Source organism: Phacochoerus africanus, chromosome 8 (assembly GCF_016906955.1).
Source record: "Phacochoerus africanus isolate WHEZ1 chromosome 8, ROS_Pafr_v1, whole genome shotgun sequence".
In the NCBI taxonomy this organism is placed as follows: Eukaryota; Metazoa; Chordata; class Mammalia; order Artiodactyla; family Suidae; genus Phacochoerus; species Phacochoerus africanus.
The window spans coordinates 19724107-19746975 of NC_062551.1; the positions used below are offsets into that span (position 1 = coordinate 19724107).

The 22869-nt window shown below is 43.4% G+C and overlaps 1 protein-coding gene across 2 annotated transcripts in view; it reads right to left on the bottom strand.

Annotated features, from left to right (window-relative positions):
* Window positions 1–4691: 4691 nt before the first annotated feature.
* CSNK2A2 (casein kinase 2 alpha 2) overlaps window positions 4692–22869 on the bottom strand; it is a 42569-nt gene continuing 24391 nt past the window's right edge. The window contains exons 5-12 of one of the 2 annotated variants that reach the window (XM_047789304.1): window positions 21289–21348; window positions 16755–16838; window positions 15652–15762; window positions 15250–15351; window positions 14664–14764; window positions 12719–12867; window positions 10732–10825; window positions 4692–5137 (exon numbers count right to left, since the gene is read on the bottom strand). In XM_047789304.1, the coding sequence (XP_047645260.1) occupies window positions 10749–10825; window positions 12719–12867; window positions 14664–14764; window positions 15250–15351; window positions 15652–15762; window positions 16755–16838; window positions 21289–21348 (684 nt within the window). In that variant the 3' untranslated portion in view covers window positions 4692–5137; window positions 10732–10748. Of the gene's footprint in view, window positions 6471–10731; window positions 10826–12718; window positions 12868–14663; window positions 14765–15249; window positions 15352–15651; window positions 15763–16754; window positions 16839–21288; window positions 21349–22869 lie in introns of both variants that reach the window. The other variant, XM_047789305.1, reaches the window with a different exon arrangement.

Here is a 22869-nt window from a genome sequence, read left to right on the forward strand (position 1 = left end):
GATTCATTTCTGTTGCACCACGATGGGAACTCCAACATTGTTTAATTTTTAAAAATATTTATTTTTATGCCTCACCTGTGGCATAAGGAAGTGGGTCGAATCGGAGCTGCAGCTGCAGGCCTATGCCATAGCCACAGCAACACTGGATCTCAGCCACATCTGCAACTTGTAATGCCAGGTCCTTAACACACTGAGCAAGGCCAGGGATCCAACCCGCATCCTTTTGGAGACTACATTGGGTTCTCAACCCACTGAGCCACAATGGGAACTCTAGAATGTTTTTTTTAAAAAACATAAAATAAGCTATGCTATTTCAAGTGTGGAAGAAATCCCGGGTGTTGGAAACCAATCACTCATTGAGCATTTGCTTGGATATCATACTCTTGCTCAGGCCTGTGCTGGTTTTATGTGGCTGACAGAAAAGTAGTTTGCAGCTAACTTCATCACTGTAACAATTAATAAGAGCTAATATCAATTGAGCATTTATTACATGTCAGGCACTATACTAAGTGCTTTAGCCTTTATTAAATCATTTAATCCTTGTGGCAATGACATGAACAATCCAACCAGAATTTCCAGATATAGAGGGGAAAATATAATCTGACTGCAGTAGAAAGTCAAAACTTTTTTGTATGAAGCTGTTATTTTTGGATCATTTACCATAGGTTTCAGCAATCCCACTCCTTTGTATTTACTCAAAGGAGTTGAGAACTTATGCCCACACAAAACTTGTACACAGATGTTTATTACAGGCTTATTCGCAATTGCCAAAACGTGTACGCAACAAAGATGTCCCTCAAAAGATGCACAGATAAATAAACTGGTACACCCAGAGACTGGAATGTTATTTAGTAAAAATAAATGAGCTACTAAGCCATGAAATGATGAGGACAACTTAAAACGCAAATTACTAAGTGAAAGAAGCCAATAACACTGCATACTCTATGATTTTTACTATATGAATTCTGGAAAAGGCATGGGGTCAGTAAAAAGATTAGTGCTTGCCAAGGGTGAGGAGGTGAGAAAAAATGAATAGGTAGAGCACAGAGGATTTTAGGACATTTGTCCAAACTGATAGAATATACAACACAAAGAGCGAACCCTAATATAAACAATGGACTTTATGTAATTATTATGCATCAATGTAGGTCATTATAAGACATGTACCTCTCTAGTCGGGGATGTGGATAATGGGTGAGGCCTTGCATGTGTGGGGGTAGGGGATTATAGGAAATGTGTACTTTCTCCTCAATTTTTCTCTGAATCTAAAATTGCTCCCAAAAAATAAGGTCTTACTTAAAAAAAAACCCAAACTTAGAAATATCTTTAAGATCTTGAGGTAGTCAAGAATTTCTTAAATAGGACACAAAGTGTACTAACATAAAAGAAAATAGAGATAAATTGGACATCATTATAATTTTAAAAGTCTATTAATTAAAAGGCAACTCTAGAGAAGTTCCCTTGTGATGCATCGGGTTAAGGATCCAGTGTCGCCGCAGCTGCGGCGTGGGTCTGACCCCTGGCCTGGGAAATCCTGCATGGCTCGGGAATGGCCAAAAAGTTGGCGGGGGGGGGGGGGGTTGAGGCAACCATTAGGAAAGTGAAAAAGCATACCACAATCTGGAAGAAAGTGTTTGCAATACATATATCACACCAAAAAAACCCTTTTATCCAGAATATATAAAGAATTCCCACAAATTAATAAGAAAAAGTATGGATTTCCCTGGTGGCTCATTGGGTTAAGGATCCAACATTGTCACTGCTGTGGCTCTGTTTACAGTTATGGCTCCATCCCTGGCCCAGGAACTTCCGCATGTGGAAAAAACAAAAACAAACTATAGTAAACCCAATTTTGAAAAATAAAATATTCAAGTGACCAATAAGCATATGAAAAGATGCTCACCATACCTGGTCATTAGAAAAATGCAAGTTTTTTTCTTTTTCTTTTTTGGTCGCCTCATGGCATATGGACTTCCCCAGCCAGGGATCAGATAACAGCCACAGTTGCTACCTATGCCGAAGCTGCAGCAATGCCAGATCCTTTAGCCCACTGTGTTGGAGATCGAATCTGCATCCTGGTGCTGCAGAGACTCTGCAGATCCTTTTGAGCCACAGTGGGAACTCCAGAAAATGCAAATTTAAATCATGAGACGTTGCTCTGGACCAACCAGTGAGTTAAGGATCGAGTGTTCCTGCAGCTGTGGCATAGGTCACAGCTGTGGCACAGATTCCACCCCTGGCCCAGGAGCTTCATATGCTACAGGAGCAGCCAAAAAAAAAAAAATTTTTTTTAATGTCCTCAGAATTCAGAGCACTACAAGACTTTCATGGCTAAAGGCATCACCACGCCAACCTACACAAATGAGAGAGGTGAATGGAAAACTGCTTTCTCTGAATTATAACAATACTCTTGCCAAAAAAAAAAAAGAGAGAGAGAGAAAGCTACATGGCACAAAAATTATTTTTTTAAGATTTACAAATATACAGACTATATAAAAATGTACACACAAATTTGTTCATCGCAGCAATACTGGTAATAGTACTGGTAAGAGTCTATCCATAAAGGATTGCTTCAATTGTGGTACACCACACAATGGAATACTACGCAGCCACGAAAAGGATGAGGTTTATCTGTACATGTTAACAGTAAAATTTTCCCAAGTGAAAGCACAAGTTGCAGAAAAATAATGTATAATTTGATTATAGTTCTGTAAAATAAAAATACTTTTATTAAAATGTATATTTTATATTAAAATTTGTAATTAAAAAATGTTAGTAAATGCACAGGGAAAAAAACCTGAAAGATGCATGCCAAATTTGTGTTTACTTCCAAGGGAGGAAAGCGTTTTTGTATGTGTGGGTATGTGGTTGGCAGAGACGTTCATTATTTACTTTTATGTAACATTTGAATTTTTTTATCATGAGCATATATTACTTTGGTAATCAGGAAAGGTCAATAAATATTACTTTAAACACCCCAAGCACAAGCAGGACTACTGAAAGATGTAAACTGATGTTCTGAATGTCCAAGCACCTTGTGGATAAGCTTCAGACCGTTCTTAGGTGAGTAGGTTCCTTGTTCCCTTCTCTCGAAGTCAGAATAACCTCTTTCCCTTCTTTCTATAGCAGAGCACTTCACCCAACTGTAGTGATCCACAAAAATCAAGATTATCTTGTTTGAGAGGTTTCTGAAAAATAAGACTTTCCTACTGGTTGAGACAGGAAATTGGATAAAGCTAGCCTTTAAGTTCTGCATAGCATCTGAAGAACTCCCAGGCCCAGGCTCTGGTAGGACCGCCAACACCAGCAGGTCAACAAGGTGATACCATGCCATGTAGATTGATACGCACATGCGAGGACCTTTGTAGTAGTTTCCAGGATGTGCTCATCAAAACAAAGTTTTGAGATGCTGTCTCAGAGATGTGAGAGACCAACAGAAGTTCACAGAGCATTGAGTCAAAAAAGGGTCCCATGATGGAGTTCCCTGGTGGCATAGAGGGTAAGGATTTGGTGTTGTCACTGCTGTGGCACAGGTTAGATCCCTTGCCTGGGGACTCCTGCATGCCACAGGCATGGACGAAAAACAAAGGGGGGCCTCGTGAGACCGTGACCACCTGAGAACATGAGGCCAGTGCTGGAGTTGGAAAGTACCAAGTCCATCTGGTGTCCTGTTGGCCTTACAAAGTCAGCTGGTGGTAGGCCTGTGGGCCCTTGCTTGCTGATGTCCGGGGCAGGAACAGTGTTGAGCTCCCACCTCTGAGGAGCTGCTTGGATATGACAGGAGCTGCTCCAGGGAACGCTGATGCTGCGGCGGCCCTGAGGGGCCTCTGCTTCAAAAACTGAGCATCCACATAGTCACCTGTTCAGGACAAGCAGCAGAGAAGACAGAAGAAGAGGGAGGTTGTGCAGACCACGAGGCTTTTGCGGAGAACTAGCTGGTGCCCATCCAGCCGTCTGAGCATCAGGGTTTGCCCACTGCTTCTGTGCTCTAAGGCGGTGGGAGGACACAGGCCAAGGCCGATGCTTGCATCTCCCTGTCACACAGCTGGGCTGGGAGGGGAGGACTGAGGGAGCCAGGGAAGCTCATTTGTAAAACAGGTCCATTTCCTCACTTAACAGATATACCTGGTGCTTCTATCCCTCCCTCTTTCACCCTTGAATGGGCTGCTTCCCAGTTTATGGGATCCTCAGGGTGCTCTACAACAAGACCCGCCCCCTTCCCGGTCTCGGGGCAGCAGACTCAACCAGCCTTCAAAGTGAGATGCTTTTGGAAGGAGGTGTGCGTGTATGGAGGGGGCAGGATTGGGAGGAGGGATGGAATACAGTGCCACGAACAAAAGGAAAGCAGAGAAGGGACTAAGGCAGCTCCCTGAGTTCACTGGAGGTGACACCTAAACGGCTGGGTGACTCACCTGCTTTGGAAGGAGGGTCCAGGAAGATGCATGTGCTCTAGGCAAGCTCTGGCTTCAAGTCTATTTGAATCACCTGCTGCGCCCCCTGCCAGGACGGTTGGTTTCACGTACCTCTTCTACGCATCCCGCCAGAAGCATCCTTGAAACCGCCCTCCTCACTTCTGGGACTGGCCCTCTTTCCTCTGCTAGAACCTGGCACAAAAGTTCTTCTATCTTGCTCAGTCCTGTGGCTACAGGTCTCACTGAATGGCCCCTTCCACACTGAAAACTCTCCATACATTTCTTTTAAAACTTTTTATTCAATAATATATACTTTGAAAATTATAATATGTAACCGCCCCTCATGCCATATTCGCCCCGAGCCCCACTGCGGAGTCTGTGGTCGGCAAGTTAACGTGATCTGTTGGAGAAACAGGCCGCCACGGACGAGCCGGGCCACCAGGGAGCAACAGTAACCAACAACCATTTTTGCATACCCTTCACATTTCCCATGCTTTCTGGGTCAGGAGGAAGTCAACAGGAAGCCAAGGGCGTGTGAACCTTTTACATTCGGAAGTGAGGTTTGATATACGGTGGTGGGCTGCCCTTCGGTGGGTCTAGTTCGCGCTCGCCAAACCTGCCACCGTTTTGTGTCTGCTCACGGAACGTGATCGCTCTACACACGTTAAGACGTTTGATTTGGTTCTCGTTCTGCTTATGGAAAAGTGGGAGGAACCGCAACAGACCTGGGGAGAGAGACGGGAGGAGGGGAAAGACGGCATTAATCAATCTGACCTGCAGTGAGGACAGGCCTCCGCTGGCGTGCGCGCCCTTCTCCTGGGGAGTGCTGGGATGCAAGCCCATCTTTCCTAGGGCACTTCGTGGAGAACCAGGTAAGGAGTGACTTTAGGATCTCCAGTTTCAAACAGTACCCTTTTCCTTCCTCTTCTGACCGCCACTTACAGAGGCAGTCTTTGTCCGGGCCTTTCTTTGACCAAGTCCCTCCTCTTCTCTAGGGTCCAGGATGCTCTAGAAGCACCAGAGACTCTTGACCATTCTGTGCAAACCAAGCTATAAGGTCAGCAGTCCAACTCCAGATCCCTATATCTGACCTGCCCCAATTTATTGAGGACATCTTGGGACCAAGAATCAGATGACCTTATTTACACAAGGAAAGGGCCCAGTTCACTAATAAAATTCGCCAAGGGAGTGCAAACACTTTAAATTCTCCCCTGGAAGAGGCTGTCTGGCATGGCCTGAAAACCTCATTTCTCCTTCCATGTCCAGCACAGTCCAGTGAGTCGCAAGATGCCAGCAGAGTTCTAGAAGCAGCATCTCAGAACAGCATTAAAGCATCGTCAGAAGGGACTATGTGCCTGTGAAGCTGTCACACAGAAACATTTCATGACCCAAACTTTCTCTAGGTAAAGGGTTCTATTGCTTAGTCCTGAAGGAAGGCTGCATGATGCACAGTTAAGAAAGAAATGACTCTTCAGCGCATGACTGCCAAGTGAGAAGCAAGTGTACTAATGAAAGACACTACCATCTGCTAAACAACAGCGTGTGCCCGCTTAAGTTCCCAGGAATGGGCCTGCAGGTGGGTTTTCTTAAGTGCAGGACGCTCTGCCATAAAGGTTAAAGTCATGCAATGAAATGGTCAATCCCAAGCAGCAAGTTCTGAGTGGTACAATTCACAAGCAAGTACCCAGACACAGAACAATCCCTGCCACCCCGCCCCAGCCCCACCATTTCTGCTTAAGGGAAGTCTTCACACCAAGGTGATTAACTGCAACAACCCACCCACACATCTTTGAAGTTCAAGGTTTACCCCTCCTCTCCCCCAAGAGACAGGAAATACAAGTTTACGGTCCTCTTGGCAGTGGCTCATCTCCCACTTGGGAAGGCTGGTGATTATCAACATTTTTATTTATGAAAACAGGATTAAACATGGCATCTTTCTTTCCTCTAAGGGCAGCAGCACATAAATCATACATAGGTCATCCAGTGATACAAAGAGGTGGCCAACTGTATCTGAAGCAGTCATAAGTAAAGGATCACGACCCAGGCAGTGTTGCTTTTCTGCAAACAGAAGGAAACAGTCGGCTCCATGGTTCTTGAAGATTTATCCAAGCTTTCCACTGGGTGTCAAGATTTCTGACCCAAACTCTTAGTTACGATTTACAGCAAGAAAAGCCAGCAAGTGAAAAACTGTTAATTTATTGATTCATTGAAATTTTTTTTTTTAAACAATCCCCATTACATGCAGTTCAGGATTAAGTATCACATTTGTAGCACATTGTTGAGTCTCCACACAAAAGTATGCATCACCTGTATAATTCCATCACATCACCTTCCCCAGCCTCTACAATACCTGGTTGGGGTCATTTTCACTGACACATCCATACAGCTCCAAAGCATACGTTATTACTGGTTTTCTTAGCCAGATGTTTCCTCGCCATCTACCATCCCCTCATCCCCACCCTGGGGTTAGCTTTTAAAGGCAAGATATTACTCAGCTATATTAAGCTCGTGGACAAACTTTGGCTTCTTGTGTGCTCATGTGGACCCTGCTTTTGCTTTGGGGTTTATATCTCAATGGCCTTGACTGATCACTTACCATCCACTCCTATTAATTTGTAGGAGGGAAGGTTGCTTTTTTTCCTGTGAGTGCTTGTGCAATAACACAGGTTCCTAAATGAATCACTAATCTGAACTGGCATTAAAGAAAACTGTCACCAGGGCTCTCTCAGATACATTTCAATGCATATACAAAAAATTTTCCAATTGTTTGTGTCCCAAAATAATTTTGCTTCCATCCTCATCAAAGCAGCACCTGGGAGAAGCGAAGTCATTTCCCTGAGTAGGCGCAGACTGAGACCCACGGCTGCGGGCTCTCTCTGGGACTCAGCATCTGCCTTGAGAGCACCACCATGCAGTCCCTCTGGAACCAATCCCAGGGGCAGTGCCCACCTCAGGACATGTTCCAGAACTTGAACTTTGTGCCTCCCCGCTCCTTGCTTTCTCCCCTCAAGAAGTCATGTTCCCTCCTCAAGATATACTATTTTAACAGCCCCCTCTCCCATCTTCTCTCCCGGCTCCCAGGGATTACAAGCTCTTCGGCCTCCTCTCATCAGTTTGAGGGTACCTTCCTGCTCTGCAAGGGAATACACATGCCTTGAGCCTCATTAAGTACTGACGTGCTGGACAACATCTGTTAGGAGACCCAGCAGACTGAGGTTCACGTGCCTCACAGAACTGGCACCGTGCTCCTCTAACGGGTCAGACCTGGGGATGCTTGGGCTGCGTGATACACTCACTGGCCTCTCCCACCTGGTCACCTACTGCAGGGATGGGATGGGATGGGGCAGGCCAGCAGACAGATCCCCGGGAGAGTGAACTGCAGGCAAACCTGATGAAAACATTAGCACTTCATCAGTTCTGCTCTCGCCGTGGGACTGCTCAGCTGGAGCAAACCCTTGCTGTTATGTTCATTTGTGGCCAATGACCAATGATACGTGGATCTGTATTTGGCACAGGAACCTTTTGTTCTCACCACACCAGGTCTATGTTCCTGAACACAGGCAGTACCTGAGATGACAGTGTAACACTACCCTGTTCCCCACCTTTTTTTGCTTTTCTTTAGGAAATAAGTCCTTATCATAGGCACTTTTAACCTGTTACAAGGTAATGAAGCAAACGAAATGTCTAACGAAAATCACTGAGATGAATTTTAGAAATACGCTAACCAAAAAGGATACTGAGCAGGTAAATCTACCATAGCTTTGTCTACGTACACTTAAGACCAGACTCACGCACGCACATGCATGTACGCGCTTATCCCTCTATTGGAACTCTCCAAGACCGCCTCCTAACCCAGGTAAATACTCTAAAACCTCAGGAGGGCGAGGTCCATCTGGACACAGAATGGTTCTGGAGATGGTAAAAGAGGAACGGTCTGGACGACTCAGCTCAGTCTGGGAAAGAACCATCCATAGTCAGTCAGCCAGAAGCTGGATGTCAAGACCAGACTCAGAAAGGAGTGGGCATTTTAAACTTAGTTATGCCGTATGTCTAAGGCATGAAGAGAGGTAAAAAGTATACAGGTGGCGGAAAGGTAAACTGTATGCATAAAAAGGAAGAATTACTCCTTTGCCAAGCTTCAGCCAGAGAACCCAAGGACAGGGAGGTTAGCTGTGTTTGCATCCACTAGATCATGTAACTGGAGGAGAGAGGCAGAGGTCAGTCACCTGACTCTTCTCCTTCAGATGCTTTTATTGCCTCTGGGGGACCCAAGAGAAAGAAACAGGATTACTGCTTCACCAGGACCATCCATTAGGCTCCTTCTGCCTGGTCCAGATAGGTGACTTCAAAAAAGAAGGTGAGAGGAGGGAACGGGTGATGGAGGAGGAGATGGGTGGGGCAGGAAAGACACACAGTGGCACATCTCCCTGATAAATAATAACCAACAGTTCGGTGTTGCCTGGAAGGGCACATTAAGAAGGCTTCTGATAATCCAAAACACTGAGTTTTGCTGCCTGCCATATCAATACAGGTTTGGCCAAGAGCTCCTGTTGTGTCTTTTGATTTTCAGGTAGAACAAATGTACACATTAACATACAGAATGTGCGATGCAGGCAGGTAGCACTGGTATGAGAACCTAACTGAATGCATTTCCTGGCTTTGGGATCTTATTTTACTCTACAAGCTCAACCCTATAGTAAGAGTTTTATTTTAAGTTCCCATCAACCAAATGACAAATATAAAACCTACACTTAGAGATAGGACCTGCTACCAATACCAATATGATTTTATTGGAACATGGAATGTTAAACAGATGTTTTCAAACAAACAATCTAACCTTATAAAAATGTACGGCATTATTAAATATTTAATAAAGAAATTCTAAAGTGTGATGTGGTGGCAGACACCTTGAGCTGCAGCCTAGGTGTGTTGAGGTCCCCACAGCTGGGGGAGGGGGGGGGGGCTCTGCAGCTGGGGTCAGGGGACTGCGTGCAAACCGTGTGGATGACAAGTTCCCAGAGGGAAATCAGCCCTACTTTTTATCTTCTTAGACAAAACCCAGCTTCTTTTGCTAATGTCAAGGCTAGCACAATGGGCCCCAAGCTCTGATATTCACCCCAGGAGCTCCAATCCCTCTCTAAGCCCCTTGGATGTTAGCCTTGGGGTAGTGGGTGGCCCTGCCCACACAACTCTAGTCCCTGCACATGAGAAAGACTTATCTGTGCCAACACATTCGCATGTTACCTATCAGAGCTTAAATACACAGATAATCCTGATTACAGTGGGAAATTGTTTTTCATGGGGATAGAAAGGGGTACAGGATGGGAGGGTAGGAGAGGAGTATTTTTTTTTCTCACCCAATAGTCTTTCCTGAATAAATTCTAATAGGATGTCTTTTTCTCCCTCCCTGACCTCCCTGAAGCCTGACTTTCCAGCTTTAGTTATGGCTGTGAACACAGTCTTTGTTTCAAAGACATGCATTTAAATAGATGCACACACAGGGTTGTGCTGGGAAATGAAGTTTTCCTTAAGAGGCTGAAGAAAGAAAAAAAAGCTATATGAAAAAAAGAGCAACAAGATTTTATGGTTAGGCAAATCAACGAAGGTTACAGTGAGCTCTGAGTTATGCACTTAGTCTCCAACTTTGATGAGACAGATGGACCTGTCTGGTGTCACAAGGCTTAAAGTGCTGCCTCCTGACATCCAAGGGGACTCCTGTGAGAGTGACTGCAGTTTGCTCACAAATGAAAACACTTAGAAGAAAACTGCAGGGATGAGGTACATTTCTTAGAGAGCTCATGTCATAAAAAAATACATAAAACATGAATTTGTAAAAGAGCTTAAAAAAAAATACTGTCACTGTTTTAGTTTCTCCTTTTTGTAAATGAGGCTGGTGTGTCAGTACAGACTGCTGACATTTTGCTAGAACTTGAGCCTGAATCTCACCAAAGGAAACCCAGACCACAGTGGAATAGATAGGAAGTCAGATATTCAGAGCTTGTTGACTGAACGGGTTAATTCAACAGTGGTCTTCTGTTAAGTAAAGTAAATGAACAACAACTCCGAGTCTCTCATCTCCCATGCATTCCAAAGGGAGCGTCTCCTCAGATCCTCAACTATGTGCATCGACAGGCTGCCGCACGGCAGCTCCCTGCAGACTAGTACTGGGGAGTTTCTTTCTTTTTGACAGACTTTTAGGTCTTTACTCTTCTTTGCGTTTAGAAGGAATGGCTAGAATTTCTTTTATCACACTGTAGTTTTCCTTCAAGGTTTGTGTTTGGTTGGTTGGTTTTATTGGCAAGCATCAATGCCGCATTACCCGTCGCTTTCCAGTCTTCATCGGGCCGCCGTGAGACCACTGGAAAGTACAGCATTATCTGCACAAGGCTGGGACTGCTCCTTCACCACAGGGTCTGAAAGAAAACAGGAGTTCAGTCAGCAGACGCCTGGCAGCTCAGTGCGGGGGAGAACATCAGGACAGACCCACCCTCCTCTACAGGGAGAGAGAGACAGGGCGCCAATCACAGACACTGAGAAATGATCAGGGGAAATACAGTCAGCTCGTATGCTTCCCCAGAGTGCAAGTTCAACTGCTGAGACTCAGAGAAAAGGAGCACAGAAACACATTCAAAATGTCTACTCATTTTCTTTTTTGTCTACTCTTTTGGCTGCCCCATGTACATGGAGCTTCCGGGCCAGGGATCAGATTCGGGCTGCAGTTACAACCTATGCCACGGCTGTGGCAATGCCGGATCCTTAAACCACTGTGTTGGGCTAGGGATCAAACCTGTGTCCCAGTGCTCCAGAGGCACCCCGCTCCTGCTGTGCCACAGTGGGAACTCCTACAAATTTTATTTATTATTCTCCTTGAATACTAACATCATATCCAACCCCCAACTTCAAAGCATGTGCAATTATGAATACTTGGGAGGAAAGGGTAGGAGACATGAGAAGATCTATCCATTTTAAGCAATAGTATAAAAATTCTTTTACAGAAATATAAAATGTGTTCGAAAAAGGAGACAGGTCATGATTTACATAATATAAACACCAGTGTCCTTAATTCAATCCAACTCAGAGGGTAAAAATAGCTTTTCATGACAGATTCTGGACAGAGGACATCCATTTCCACTTGTCTGAGGCCTGGAAGAATGACTGGTAGGACTATTTACATTTACATATGGAAATTCCTAGGCTAGGGGTCAAATCAGAGCTGTAGCTGCTGGTCTATGCCACAGCTCATGGCAATGCCAGATCCTTAACCCACTGAGCGAGGCCAGGGATCGTACCCGCATCCTCATGGATAGTAGTTGGGTTCGTTATCGCTGAGCCATGACAGGAACTCCAACATTTGCTGTCCTCTTATGCTTACGGACCAGCAGGCTCAACATCACAGAGTCATGTATTCTTTGGGCAAGATTTAGTTAATCTCCAGAGAGGAGAAAAGGGAGAAAGGAAGATAGTGTCTTGGTCAAGCAACAGAGAGAAAACTGAGACATGTCACTCAACCGCCCTTACAAAGTCTCCTCTGTCACTGGACTAAATGACCTTGCATTTTGCACTGTCTATAATCAAAGTCCGGGACATACTTTACCGGGGGCGGGGAGACCATAGACATGAAGACCAATAAGCAGCCACATAAAGTGAATATACACACATACTTCAAGGTGAGACCTGAGAGGTGGGTAACTTGGGATTTTAGTAAGGTCCTTCCTTTCCTCAAACTCCTTGTACTTACTTATTTCCTCCTTAAAAAATACACTATGATCACCTTATTACTTTCAACAAATCATTTGTTTTTTGGTTGTTTTTTAAAATGGCTGCACCTGTGGCATATGGAAATTCCCAGGCCACGGACTGAATCCAATCCACAGCTGCAGCAACGCTGGATCCTTTAACCCACTGTGTCAGGCTGGGATCAAACATGTAACTCTGCAGCAACCTGAGCTGCTGCAGTCTGGTTCTTAACCCACCAGACCACAGTGGGAACTCCAAATCATGTTTTATTGGTGGGGGTGGGGGGAATCTCTGAATAGGTTTCCACACAAATGTACATATTTGAAAACAAAATTTTAGATACTTGCGATCTATCAACTCAGAGTCACAGGCTACAGTCCAACAGACCAGACTCAAGGGAGCTCCAGTGGTGAATAAGCAAACACCTTTGCAGGGTTGTTTCAATAGTCTAGAACTAATGAGGCCAAATACCAAGGATGATTCATCCAGATACTCAGAATTCTCTCAACCAGCCTCTAAGATAAAGGGTAGAAGAATTTCTCTGACAAATCAGGCCCCTGGAGACTCACAGAAGTATGGGTGCTCCATGGCCTCTTTGGCGGTCAGTCTCTGTTGATGGTCATATCGCAGAAGTTTGTCCAGAAGATCTAGGGCCTCAGGGCTGACGAGGTGTCTGTTCTCACTATGGATAAAGTTTTCCCAGCGTTTCCGCGAATGTCTGAGAAGAAAAGGAAAGCACTGGTATTCTGAGACTAATTCAACAAGAATCCTTACGTATTAGGGCTCAAGCCAGCAAAGTCTTAGAACACTGTGCTGATTACAAGCTCATTAAATCTGAGTTCCCGTCATGGCGAAGTGGAAACAAGTCTGACTAGGAACCACGAGGTTTCGGGTTTGATCCCTGGCCTCGCCCAGTGGGGTGGGGATCTGGCGTTGCAATGAGTGTGGTGTAGGTCGCAGACGTGGCTCGGATCTGGCGTTGCTTTGGCTGTGGTGTAGACTGGCAGCTACAGCTCCTCCATATGCTGCAGGAGCAGCCTTAAAAAGACAAAAAAAAAAGAAAAGAAAAGAAAAAAAAGATAAGCTCATTAAACCTCTTTCTTACTGCTGCCTGTCCCACCTCCCCTCACAGTTATGATCACATTCTCAAAAAAAAAAAAAAAAAAAAGTGCTCTGTGACTGCTAACACAGAATTAATTAAAACTTCTACATCTGATTTAGAAGTTGTGGAACCTTTTTAGATAAGTTTGTTTTTTTGGTTTTTTTGTTTTGGTCTTTTTTTGCTATTTCTTGGGCCGCTCCTGTGGCATATGGAGGTTCCCAGGCTAGGGGTCTAATCGGAGCCGTAGCCACCAGCCTACGCCAGAGCCACAGCAACACAGGATCTGAGCCGCGTCTGCAACCTACACCACAGCTCACGGCAACGCCAGATCGTTAACCCACTGATCCAGGGCAGGGACCGAACCTGCAACCTCATGGTTCCTAGTCAGATTCGTTAACCACTGCGCCACGACAGGAACTCCTAGATAAGTTTTTATATCCCAGGCTTTGTCAATTCTGGGTTAGGCAAAGAGGTAGCTGAGTAATCTTTATTGTTTAGCAGGTACATTTAGAGCATTAGCTTTAGAAACACAGACGTTCTATAAATTACTGTCTAAAAATTGTCAATACTACATTTACTTTTCAACACTATTGTACTGTATCTAAAAACATGCTTTAAAATTTGCTCCCTTCTAGAAAATCCATTACACAGAACAATAAGCAACCAACTCTCTTTTTTTTTAAGGGCCACATCCATATGGACGTTCCCAGGCTAAGGGTTGAATGAGAGCTACAGCTGCTGGCCTACACCACAGTCACAGCAATTCGGGATCCAAGCTCAGTCTGCAATCTACACTGCAGCTCATGGCAATGCCAGATCCCTAACCCACCAAGCGAGGCCAGGGATCAAACCCACATCCTCATGGACACCAGCCAGGTTTGTTACCACTGAGTCACAATGGGAACTCCCCAAAAATCAAAGAATTATAGCTTTCCATAATCTTCCGTTACTACTGTATAGCATAGGGAACTGTGTCCAATCTCTTGGAATAGAACATGAAAGGAGATGATAGGAGAAAAAGTATATATATATATATATATATACACACACACACGCACACATATATATGACTGGGTCACTTTACTGTACAGAAGAAATTGGAACAGTATAAATCAATTGTACTGTAATAAAAAAATACAAAAATTTTTTCCATTAAAATAAGCATATGCTGATTTTGTCTTCCATTTTCTACTGATAAACAGGTTATCTCTCAGAGAATTATACTGATTAGAAGACACACGTGTAAACAATGCCCAATATTTCAAGGTAAGTTAAAAAATAATACAAATGGGGGGAAAAAGTATTTCCATCCTGACATGATTAGAAAGGGGAAAAGAGCTTTTAGAAAGCTAACCTTTTCACTTCTGAAATGGGCTAAGTTAAAACCCTCTTTCTTTCTCTCTCTTACTTACTGTCCCAGGATATCGTTGAAGTGTGGATCTAGGTCTATGTGATACTTCTTCAGATACCCATACAGCTCATCTGTACCCAGAACCTTGGCAATGCGAACAAGCTGAAACACAAAACAAACTGACCAAATCACTGAGCACAGAACTCACTGCCAAGCCCGTGGACATGCTGGACCAAGGAATCAGAAGACTTCCACATCAGTAAATCTCCAGGGACCAGATACAGATCTGAGCCTGGGGTGGACAGGCAGCAGACCCATGGATACGAAGTTCACATGAATGCAAATTTCCAAAATGCCTTTAAAACAGTAACAACAACTTAAGGCAATAACAGTTATGATGGTATAACATCTAACGATTAGAACCTTATTTTATTAGACAAGGAGGTACTTGACTTCTTCACAGACTCACTTTGGAAGTTGGGCATAACAGCATTATCTGTCTTTATCTATAGGGACCCGGTAACTACAGACAAGATTCTGTGAAATTCTTTACTCCGAAAAAAGCTTATATGCATAGCATCCCTACAAGATGCTATTTTCTTGGCATCTGTCCCCAAATGGATAGGAGTCAGATGGTATTTGCTTACCTGGTCATAGTTATCCTGTCCATGAAAGAAGGGCTCCTTTCGAAAGATCATGCTTGCTAACATACAGCCCAAACTCCACATATCCAAGCTATAATCATACATCTGAGGAAATAAAGACAACCAGTCATCAAGGGTGTTACAAATGCCATTTTTCTGACCTGAGTTTCTAGTCTTTAGCTGACCTCTGCAGATGTTTTAAAATTCAAAGGAAAAAAAAAAAAAAAAAAGAAAAAAGAAGCTGAGAAAAACGAGTAATTATCATTTTGAGATAGAATAGACAGGATTTTGAAGGTATCCAAATTGACTAAATAAAAATCAGGGAAGAAAAAACAAAAAAAACCCACAGGAAAAGCCCTAGAGAAAAAAAAAAGGGACCCAGAGGTGCTTCACTAACAATTTTACCTGATAGTCCACAAGGAGCTCTGGTCCCTTGAAGTACCGCGAGGCTACTCGGACATTGTATTCCTGAGCTGGATGATAGAATTCTGCCAAACCCCAGTCTATCAGTCGCAGCTATAAGTATGGCAAATAAAACGTGGGAAAGGAATGTTTTTTAGATGCCTGTGTCTTACAACAAGGCCACATCATTTTAGATAAGTATTTGGCCACATAAAGTACACTGTTGATACTTTCAGCAACTACATTTAAGATTATTTCTAAAGCAGAGCACCTGGAATCTTACTTGCTTTTTCTTTTAAAAATTTAAATTATCCTGGCTTATCATTCTTTTTACCCCCCCTTTTTACAGCCATACCTGGGGAACATTCGAGTTCCCAGGCTAGGGGTGGAATCAGAGCTGCAGCAATGTGGGATCCAAGCCACATCTGTCACCTATACTGTGGCAACGCTGGATTCTTAACCCACTAAGCCAGCCAGGGATCAAACCCGCACCCTCACAGAGACAAGGGTTTGAGTTCTTAAGCTGCTGAGCCACAACAGGGACTCCTTATCATTCTCTTTAGATCAATAAAGCTTAAATTTTTCTTCTGCCTCCATCCAGTTGCATGTGTTAACACATCCACCTCATTATTGACAGCTTTCATTATAAAGCTCTAGTCATAACAGAAAGAAATGGAGCATGTGCCCTGTTCTAGGACTGAAGCACTGCTCTAGCTTTTCATTAATCTAACACTAGCTAATTCATTTATTCACCAGTGAGGTACAATCAGGACTGAATACTGAAAAGAGGTGGCATCCAAGTGTACTTTTAATAAGGCCAGGCCGACTGGTCTGAGGATCGTTAAGAAAGGAAGTAGAAATCAGCAACCGTAATTTCTTTCTTGAGGCCCCCCGGAAAACCATCATCAAGGTAAACAAGTAACTACACTTAGGGTCAGCTGTCTACTTTCCTTGTGTACTATGCTTACGCCAAGTACACTGGAGACTGAAGAAATACAACATCACAAGTCTTCCAAAGAAAAAAACAACATGGGTCTTTATAAACCAGCTAGGTACTGGCCAGAGTCTTTCAATGAAAGGCTTGCACTGCCTGGCTGTAATGGTACCTTTTTCTGTTGGTGATCTATCATGACATTGTGAGGTTTCACATCCCTGTGCATGATTCCCTTGCTGTGGCAGTAATCCAGAGCCTATTAGATAAGAAAGCACAGAGAAAAGTAAGCAAACCCTCTACCACCCTCCTCCCAATGCAAGCATATTCTTAGTACTTGTTCGCACCAGCTTGATTTGAATAGTCTCCCAAGGAGCAGCTTACTGTCGTAACAACAACAAAAAACATGCTTCAGAAGGCACCCCTTGCTCTCTGAGCACACTATGCTAGCAGAATGGGGGCTGTGGAGGGGAGTCATCAAGGACTATGATGACTTCCCTTTTTCAGCCACCCTGCGGCATGTGGAGTTCCTGGACCAGAGATCAGATTTGAGCCACAGTTTAGACCGACACTGCAGCTACACCAGATCCCTTCACCCACTGCACCAGGTCGGGGACTGAACTTGCATCCTGGTGCTGCAGAATGCCACAGCAGGAAATCCATGAAGATTTCTTAAAAGGGGGAAACTACATATTTCTTTGGGCATTTGTTTCCTACCTATGGCTGGAAGCAACTATCAGTCGCCTGAATTTAAAACGTACATGAATCTGTTGGTCTAATTTGGTGTGCCTAAAACCAGATCTAGGAACCTCAGTGGAGTCATTCCTCATGCCAGTTTCAAATGACATGTAAGAACCCATGTAGACATGAAGAATGACATCTAAATATATCGGCAGTGTGGCCTGTCTTTTACGAAATCCCACGTGGGTTTTGTAGACTAAGATGTATTCTAATATTAGAATTTTCCTTAAAAACAATCCCTGATCCAGTTAAAGAATTATGACTCTGAAGGAGAAAACTGCTTCCTGTAAGACCACTGACATGCAGCTAAGATTTTTTTTTCTTTTTTTGGCCACACCCATGGCACATGGAAGTTCCTGGGCCAGGGATCGAATCCCAGCAACAGCTGTGACCTATGCCACTGATCCACCACCTGTTGCTACAGATTTGCCTTTTCTGGACATTCATAAAATGAAATAATATATACAGTTCTTTATCTTCTTTCACTAAGCATAATGTTTCTAAGATTCATCCATGTTGCTTTTTTTCCTTGTAGTAGTATTCCAGTGACCGAATACACTGCTGATGCAAAAAAGTCTTTGAGGAGTTCTCGTCATGGCGCAGTGGTTAACAAATCTGACTAGGAACCATGAGGTTGCGGGTTCGGTCCCTGCCCTTGCTCAGTGGGTTAACAATCCGGGGTTGCTATGAGCTGTGGTGTAGGTTGCAGATGCGGCTCGGATCCTGCGTTGCTGTGGCTCTGGCGTAGGCAACAGCTCCAATTCGACCCCTAGCCTGGGAACCTCCATATGCCGTAGGAGCGGCCCAAGAAATAGCAAAAAGACAAAAAAAAAAAAGGTAGTTTAAAAAAAAAAGTCTTTGAGAGGACATATGTTTTTATTTCTCTTGGGTAGATTTCTAAAGGTGGAAGTGCTGGGCTATAATTACAATAAACTTTTCAAGAGTTTGCCTAATTATTTCCCAAAGTGGCTGAACCATTTTACATTCCCATTAGCAATGTATGGGGGCTCCAGTTTCTCTACATCCTCACTAACACTTGTTACTGTTTATCTTTCTGATTAGAGCCTTTCTAGTGGGTTTGAAGAGGTATTTCATTATGGTTTTGTTATTTCTGTAATGAATGATCAGATTGCACATCTTTTCTTTGGACAACTGTTAATTCAAATCTTTCACCCATTTCTTACTTGGGTTAAGTTTGTTTTTGTTTTAAGTAATATAAAAATTTGCTTCTAAATCTGCCTTTTCCAATACAGAAAATAAATTTTCATAAATTTCAACGTTGGGCCCTTTGACTTGTCTTAAAAAGCCCTTGAAGCCTATGAGTCCCACATTTTATGTCTTATCCATAAAGTACTCCTTGAGTAATGATGACAGCAATCCATAATCTTAAGAGTACCTACTGATGCGCCTGGCATTGAGAGCTCTTATAAAATGGAATTGTCCAAGAGACAAGATCAGGTCTTTTCCATGTCGGCACCATTGACACTTTGGACCAGAGGATTCTTTGTTACGGGTAGCAGTCCTGTGCATTATAGGATGTTTAACAGAATTCCTGGCCTCTACCCAGGAGATACCAATAGCATCCCTCCCAATTGTGACAACCAAAAATAGCTCCAGACACTGCCAAATGTCCCCTGGGGGATAAAGTTAACTTGGTTGAGAACCACTGGACTAGATTAGCAAGGGCACTGTACTAGGCATCTTTACATGGGAGGGAGTATATAAACCAGAGAATGGTCCCTAGGTCCAGCAAATTTTACCTCCTCTAGACAAGTGTATACAATGATTTTTTTTTTTTTTTTGCCACACCCAAGACATGTGGAAGTTCTCAGGCCAGGGACTGAACCCTCATCACAGCAGTGACAATACAGTATTCTTAACCTGCTGAGCCAGCTGGGAACTCTCCATATGATGCTTTTTGTATGAAGGTCAAGAACGGGTAAAACTAAACTATAGAGGGAGTGGTGAGAATATAATCGATGCAAGGAAAAGAAATATTCCACACCTGCACTGCCCTTTATGGTAGCCACTAGCTACATGAGGCCACTGAATGCTTGAAATGTGACTAAGGAACTGAATTTTTAATTTTACTCAACTGAAATAGCTACCTTCAGCAGTAACTACTATAGTGGATGGAACAGTTCTGTGTGGATGTGGGTGACGGTTTCACACTCATGCAAAATCTAAAAAAACTGTACCCTTAGGATTTATTCACTTCATCTATGTAGGTTCTACTTAATTTTTCTCTTTGTCTTGTTTTTCTCTTTGTCAGCTGTACCAAGAGTCCACAGCAAGTCCACAGTGGCTTGGCAGCAGTGCTGTAGAAACCAGGCTCCTGAGGACACACCTCCCTAAATCTGAATCAGGAGCTCAGACAAGGTAGAAAGCCTCAGCGAGTCACTGAGCAATCATTCTGCAGCCTTCTGCCTAAGTTCCTCTTATGTTTTCTTTCTCTTGTCTTTTTTAGGGCCACACCCTTGGCATATGGAGGTTCCCAGGCTAGGGGCTGAATCAGAGCTACAACTGCGGGCCACAGCCATAGCAGATCCGAGCCGAGTTTGGGACCTATACCATAAATCAAAGCAACGCTGGATCCTTAACCCACTAATCGAGACCAAGGGTTGTACATGCGTCCTCACGGATGCTAGTCAGATTTGTTTCTGCCAAGCCAGGACGGGAACTCTCCTCTTCCATTTTCCTTTTGTTGTTGTTGTTGTTGTTATTGTTGTTGTTGCTATTTCTTGGGCCGCTCCCGCGGCATATGGAGGTTCCCAGGCTAGGGGTTGAATCGGAGCTGTAGCCTCCGGCCTACGCCAGAGCCACAGCAACACAGGATCCGAGCCGCATCTGCAACCTACACCACAGCTCATGGCAAAGCCGGATCGTTAACCCACTGAGCAAGGGCAGGGACTGAACCCGCAACCTCATGGTTCCTAGTCGGATTCGTTAACCACTGCGCTACGACGGGAACTCCTCCTCTTCCATTTTCATGATGTTAGATGGTTGCTCTTCTCCATCCCCATTTTTTTTCCTTTTTCATGAGAAAATTCAGCAAGTATTGATTCTGTAATTTTGCCTCGTCTTTGCCCAAAGGAATAAACTAATTAGGACTATAATATCTGGAGTGTGAACCAAGCAGAGGTCTGAAAAGAGCCTGTCAAGGTTTGCCCTTTCTTGATGTTAAGACCCACTGAGACCAGCTCAGAAAGCAGCCCAGACCAATCTCCTAGGGATGAGACCTCAGGTCTTCCAGCTGCCATCTCAGCTATGTGGACGGAGTCAACCCTGGACCAGTTTGCCCCAGTCAGGTGACCCAGACCAAAAGACTCACCCAGCCAACCCACTGAGTTATGGGACTAAATCTTTTTTAAAAAGTCACTAGGTTTGCATGAGATTTTTTTTAAAAAGGAATTATCTTTTTTTCATCATTGAAACACCAGAAAAATTTATGATCAAAAATATTGACAAATTACAATGTATAAAAACTAAAATTTTGTAGTGTGAATATAATAATAGTCCAAAATACAACATAAGATAAAAACATTTTACATCAATGGGTTGATATGTTTTCATATACCTACTTCGTCACTATAATTTTTCTTTGCAAGAAATTTTTTTATAATGAAAACTAATAATAAGTATTAAGCAAAAAAAAAAAAAAAGAAGGCAAAAACAAGAAAAACAAAACCCAAGGACCACCAAGAGCTATAAAGAGGGAGGTTCTAACTTCAGGTATCAGGTGCCCAGTACTCTAACTGGCTATTTTTATCAGTTCCACTGGAAAGTTTCTATGTAAAGATTCCACGTTGGAGGCCTCAATGTAAGTTAAAAACAAGTAAAAAAAACCACTAAAAATCTCTGGGTATCAAGAAACATTCTTCTTGAGTTCCTGCGTTCTCTTTGTCCTCTCAAAAACTTGTCTTTTAATGAATAATTCTAAAAAATTCATTGTCATGAATGTCACTTACTTTAAGTAGTTCATACATATAAAACCGGATATCAAAGTCGGTCAGGATCTGGTACAGTTGCTGAAACAGATTTCAGAAAGCAGTTTAGTATTATGGCATCTTGTTATTCCAAAGCTGGTCATCATTCTCTGTAAACTTAGTGCTCATTAAGTCACCTGAGAATCCCAGAACTTACTACTTATTTGTTTCAGAAGAAAAAAAAAACAAAAAACTTGTATAATGCTCCAGGATTTCAACACCCACAATTACATTATTATGGAGATGAAGTCCAAGTTGTCCAACTGTCCTCATATTCTTACTGCACTTCAAAGAAATTAACCCCACTGCAGCACCACAGTTTACTTCAGCGAACTGAGTTCCAAGTGGACAGCAGAACCTGAAAAACTTCATTAGCTCGCACAATAAAATAGCGGTAAGACAGTCGGTCTATTCATAAGATGAGGAAAGTGAATTGCTATAGCATTTGGAGATGACAAAAGACTTTCAACTCTCCCCATCAATCCAAGCAGTACCTCCTATAAAGTTAACCAGCACACCTTTATTAAACCTGTTTTGTTTCTCTTAATTATTGGAAAACTCAAGCCATGTAAGCAATCTAAGACATACAGAACAGCGTACACAATGTGTCTGTGTAAATGGAGGGGAAACTAAAACTACACATGTAAGAATGTTATAAAAGAGAATAATGAAAAGTTGTTTCATGTATATATGTGTGCAGGGGATGGATGGCTGGGGCACAGGGGAATGAAGGAGACTTTTCACCTTCGGAAAAACAACGGACATGCCAAGAATGAAATCTAACATTTTCTAACACCAAGATTTAGCCTCTTTCTCAAATTTCCCCTTTCAAGTAAGAATTCTCCCTCCAGATTAGTCAGAGTATCTGATTTCCTGAACCTCAGGTAGCAGCTACTAGCTCAGTGCACTGTAGAAAATGAAAACACACTCAGCAGTATACTGGTGGTGCCTTGGCGCTGCTCCGTTACTTGAGGCCAACCCTGGTTGGGACTGAAGCGCATTTAGGCCCAGTAGCACAAAGAGGCCATCGCTTCTGCTCAGGAGAGACTCAACTGCATAACAGCCAAACATCCAAGTGTTTTGTGGTGTCCCAGCTCTGCACAGCAAGAAAGGCTTCTCAGGCAGCACAACAACAGCTTGGATGTATAGACACAGGCCGAAGATACCATCTCTTTGGGTGCCAAATCAGCTCTTCCTCTGAGAGTTAAGGAGATCACTCCAAGAGACCAGGCCAAGTTGAACCTCAAGTCAATATATAGGCCATGACAGAGCTCCCACTGTGGTGCAGTGAGATAAGGACCTGGCATTGCCATAGCTATGGGACAGGGAATAGGTGCAGTGTGAGATTTGATCCCTGGCCCGGGGACTTCCATATGCACTGGGTGCAGCCAAATAAAGTAGGCCATGAATGTGAAAAGGGCATTTTCTAACCCCTAGTGAGCAAGAATACTTTATTTCCAGAATACAAATATGGGCTACTTCTGATTATCTGAGACGCCTTCCTCTCATATCATGTGGTATCTGTACCAAGCATTCATGTGAATGGTATGTAAGGCATAAAAA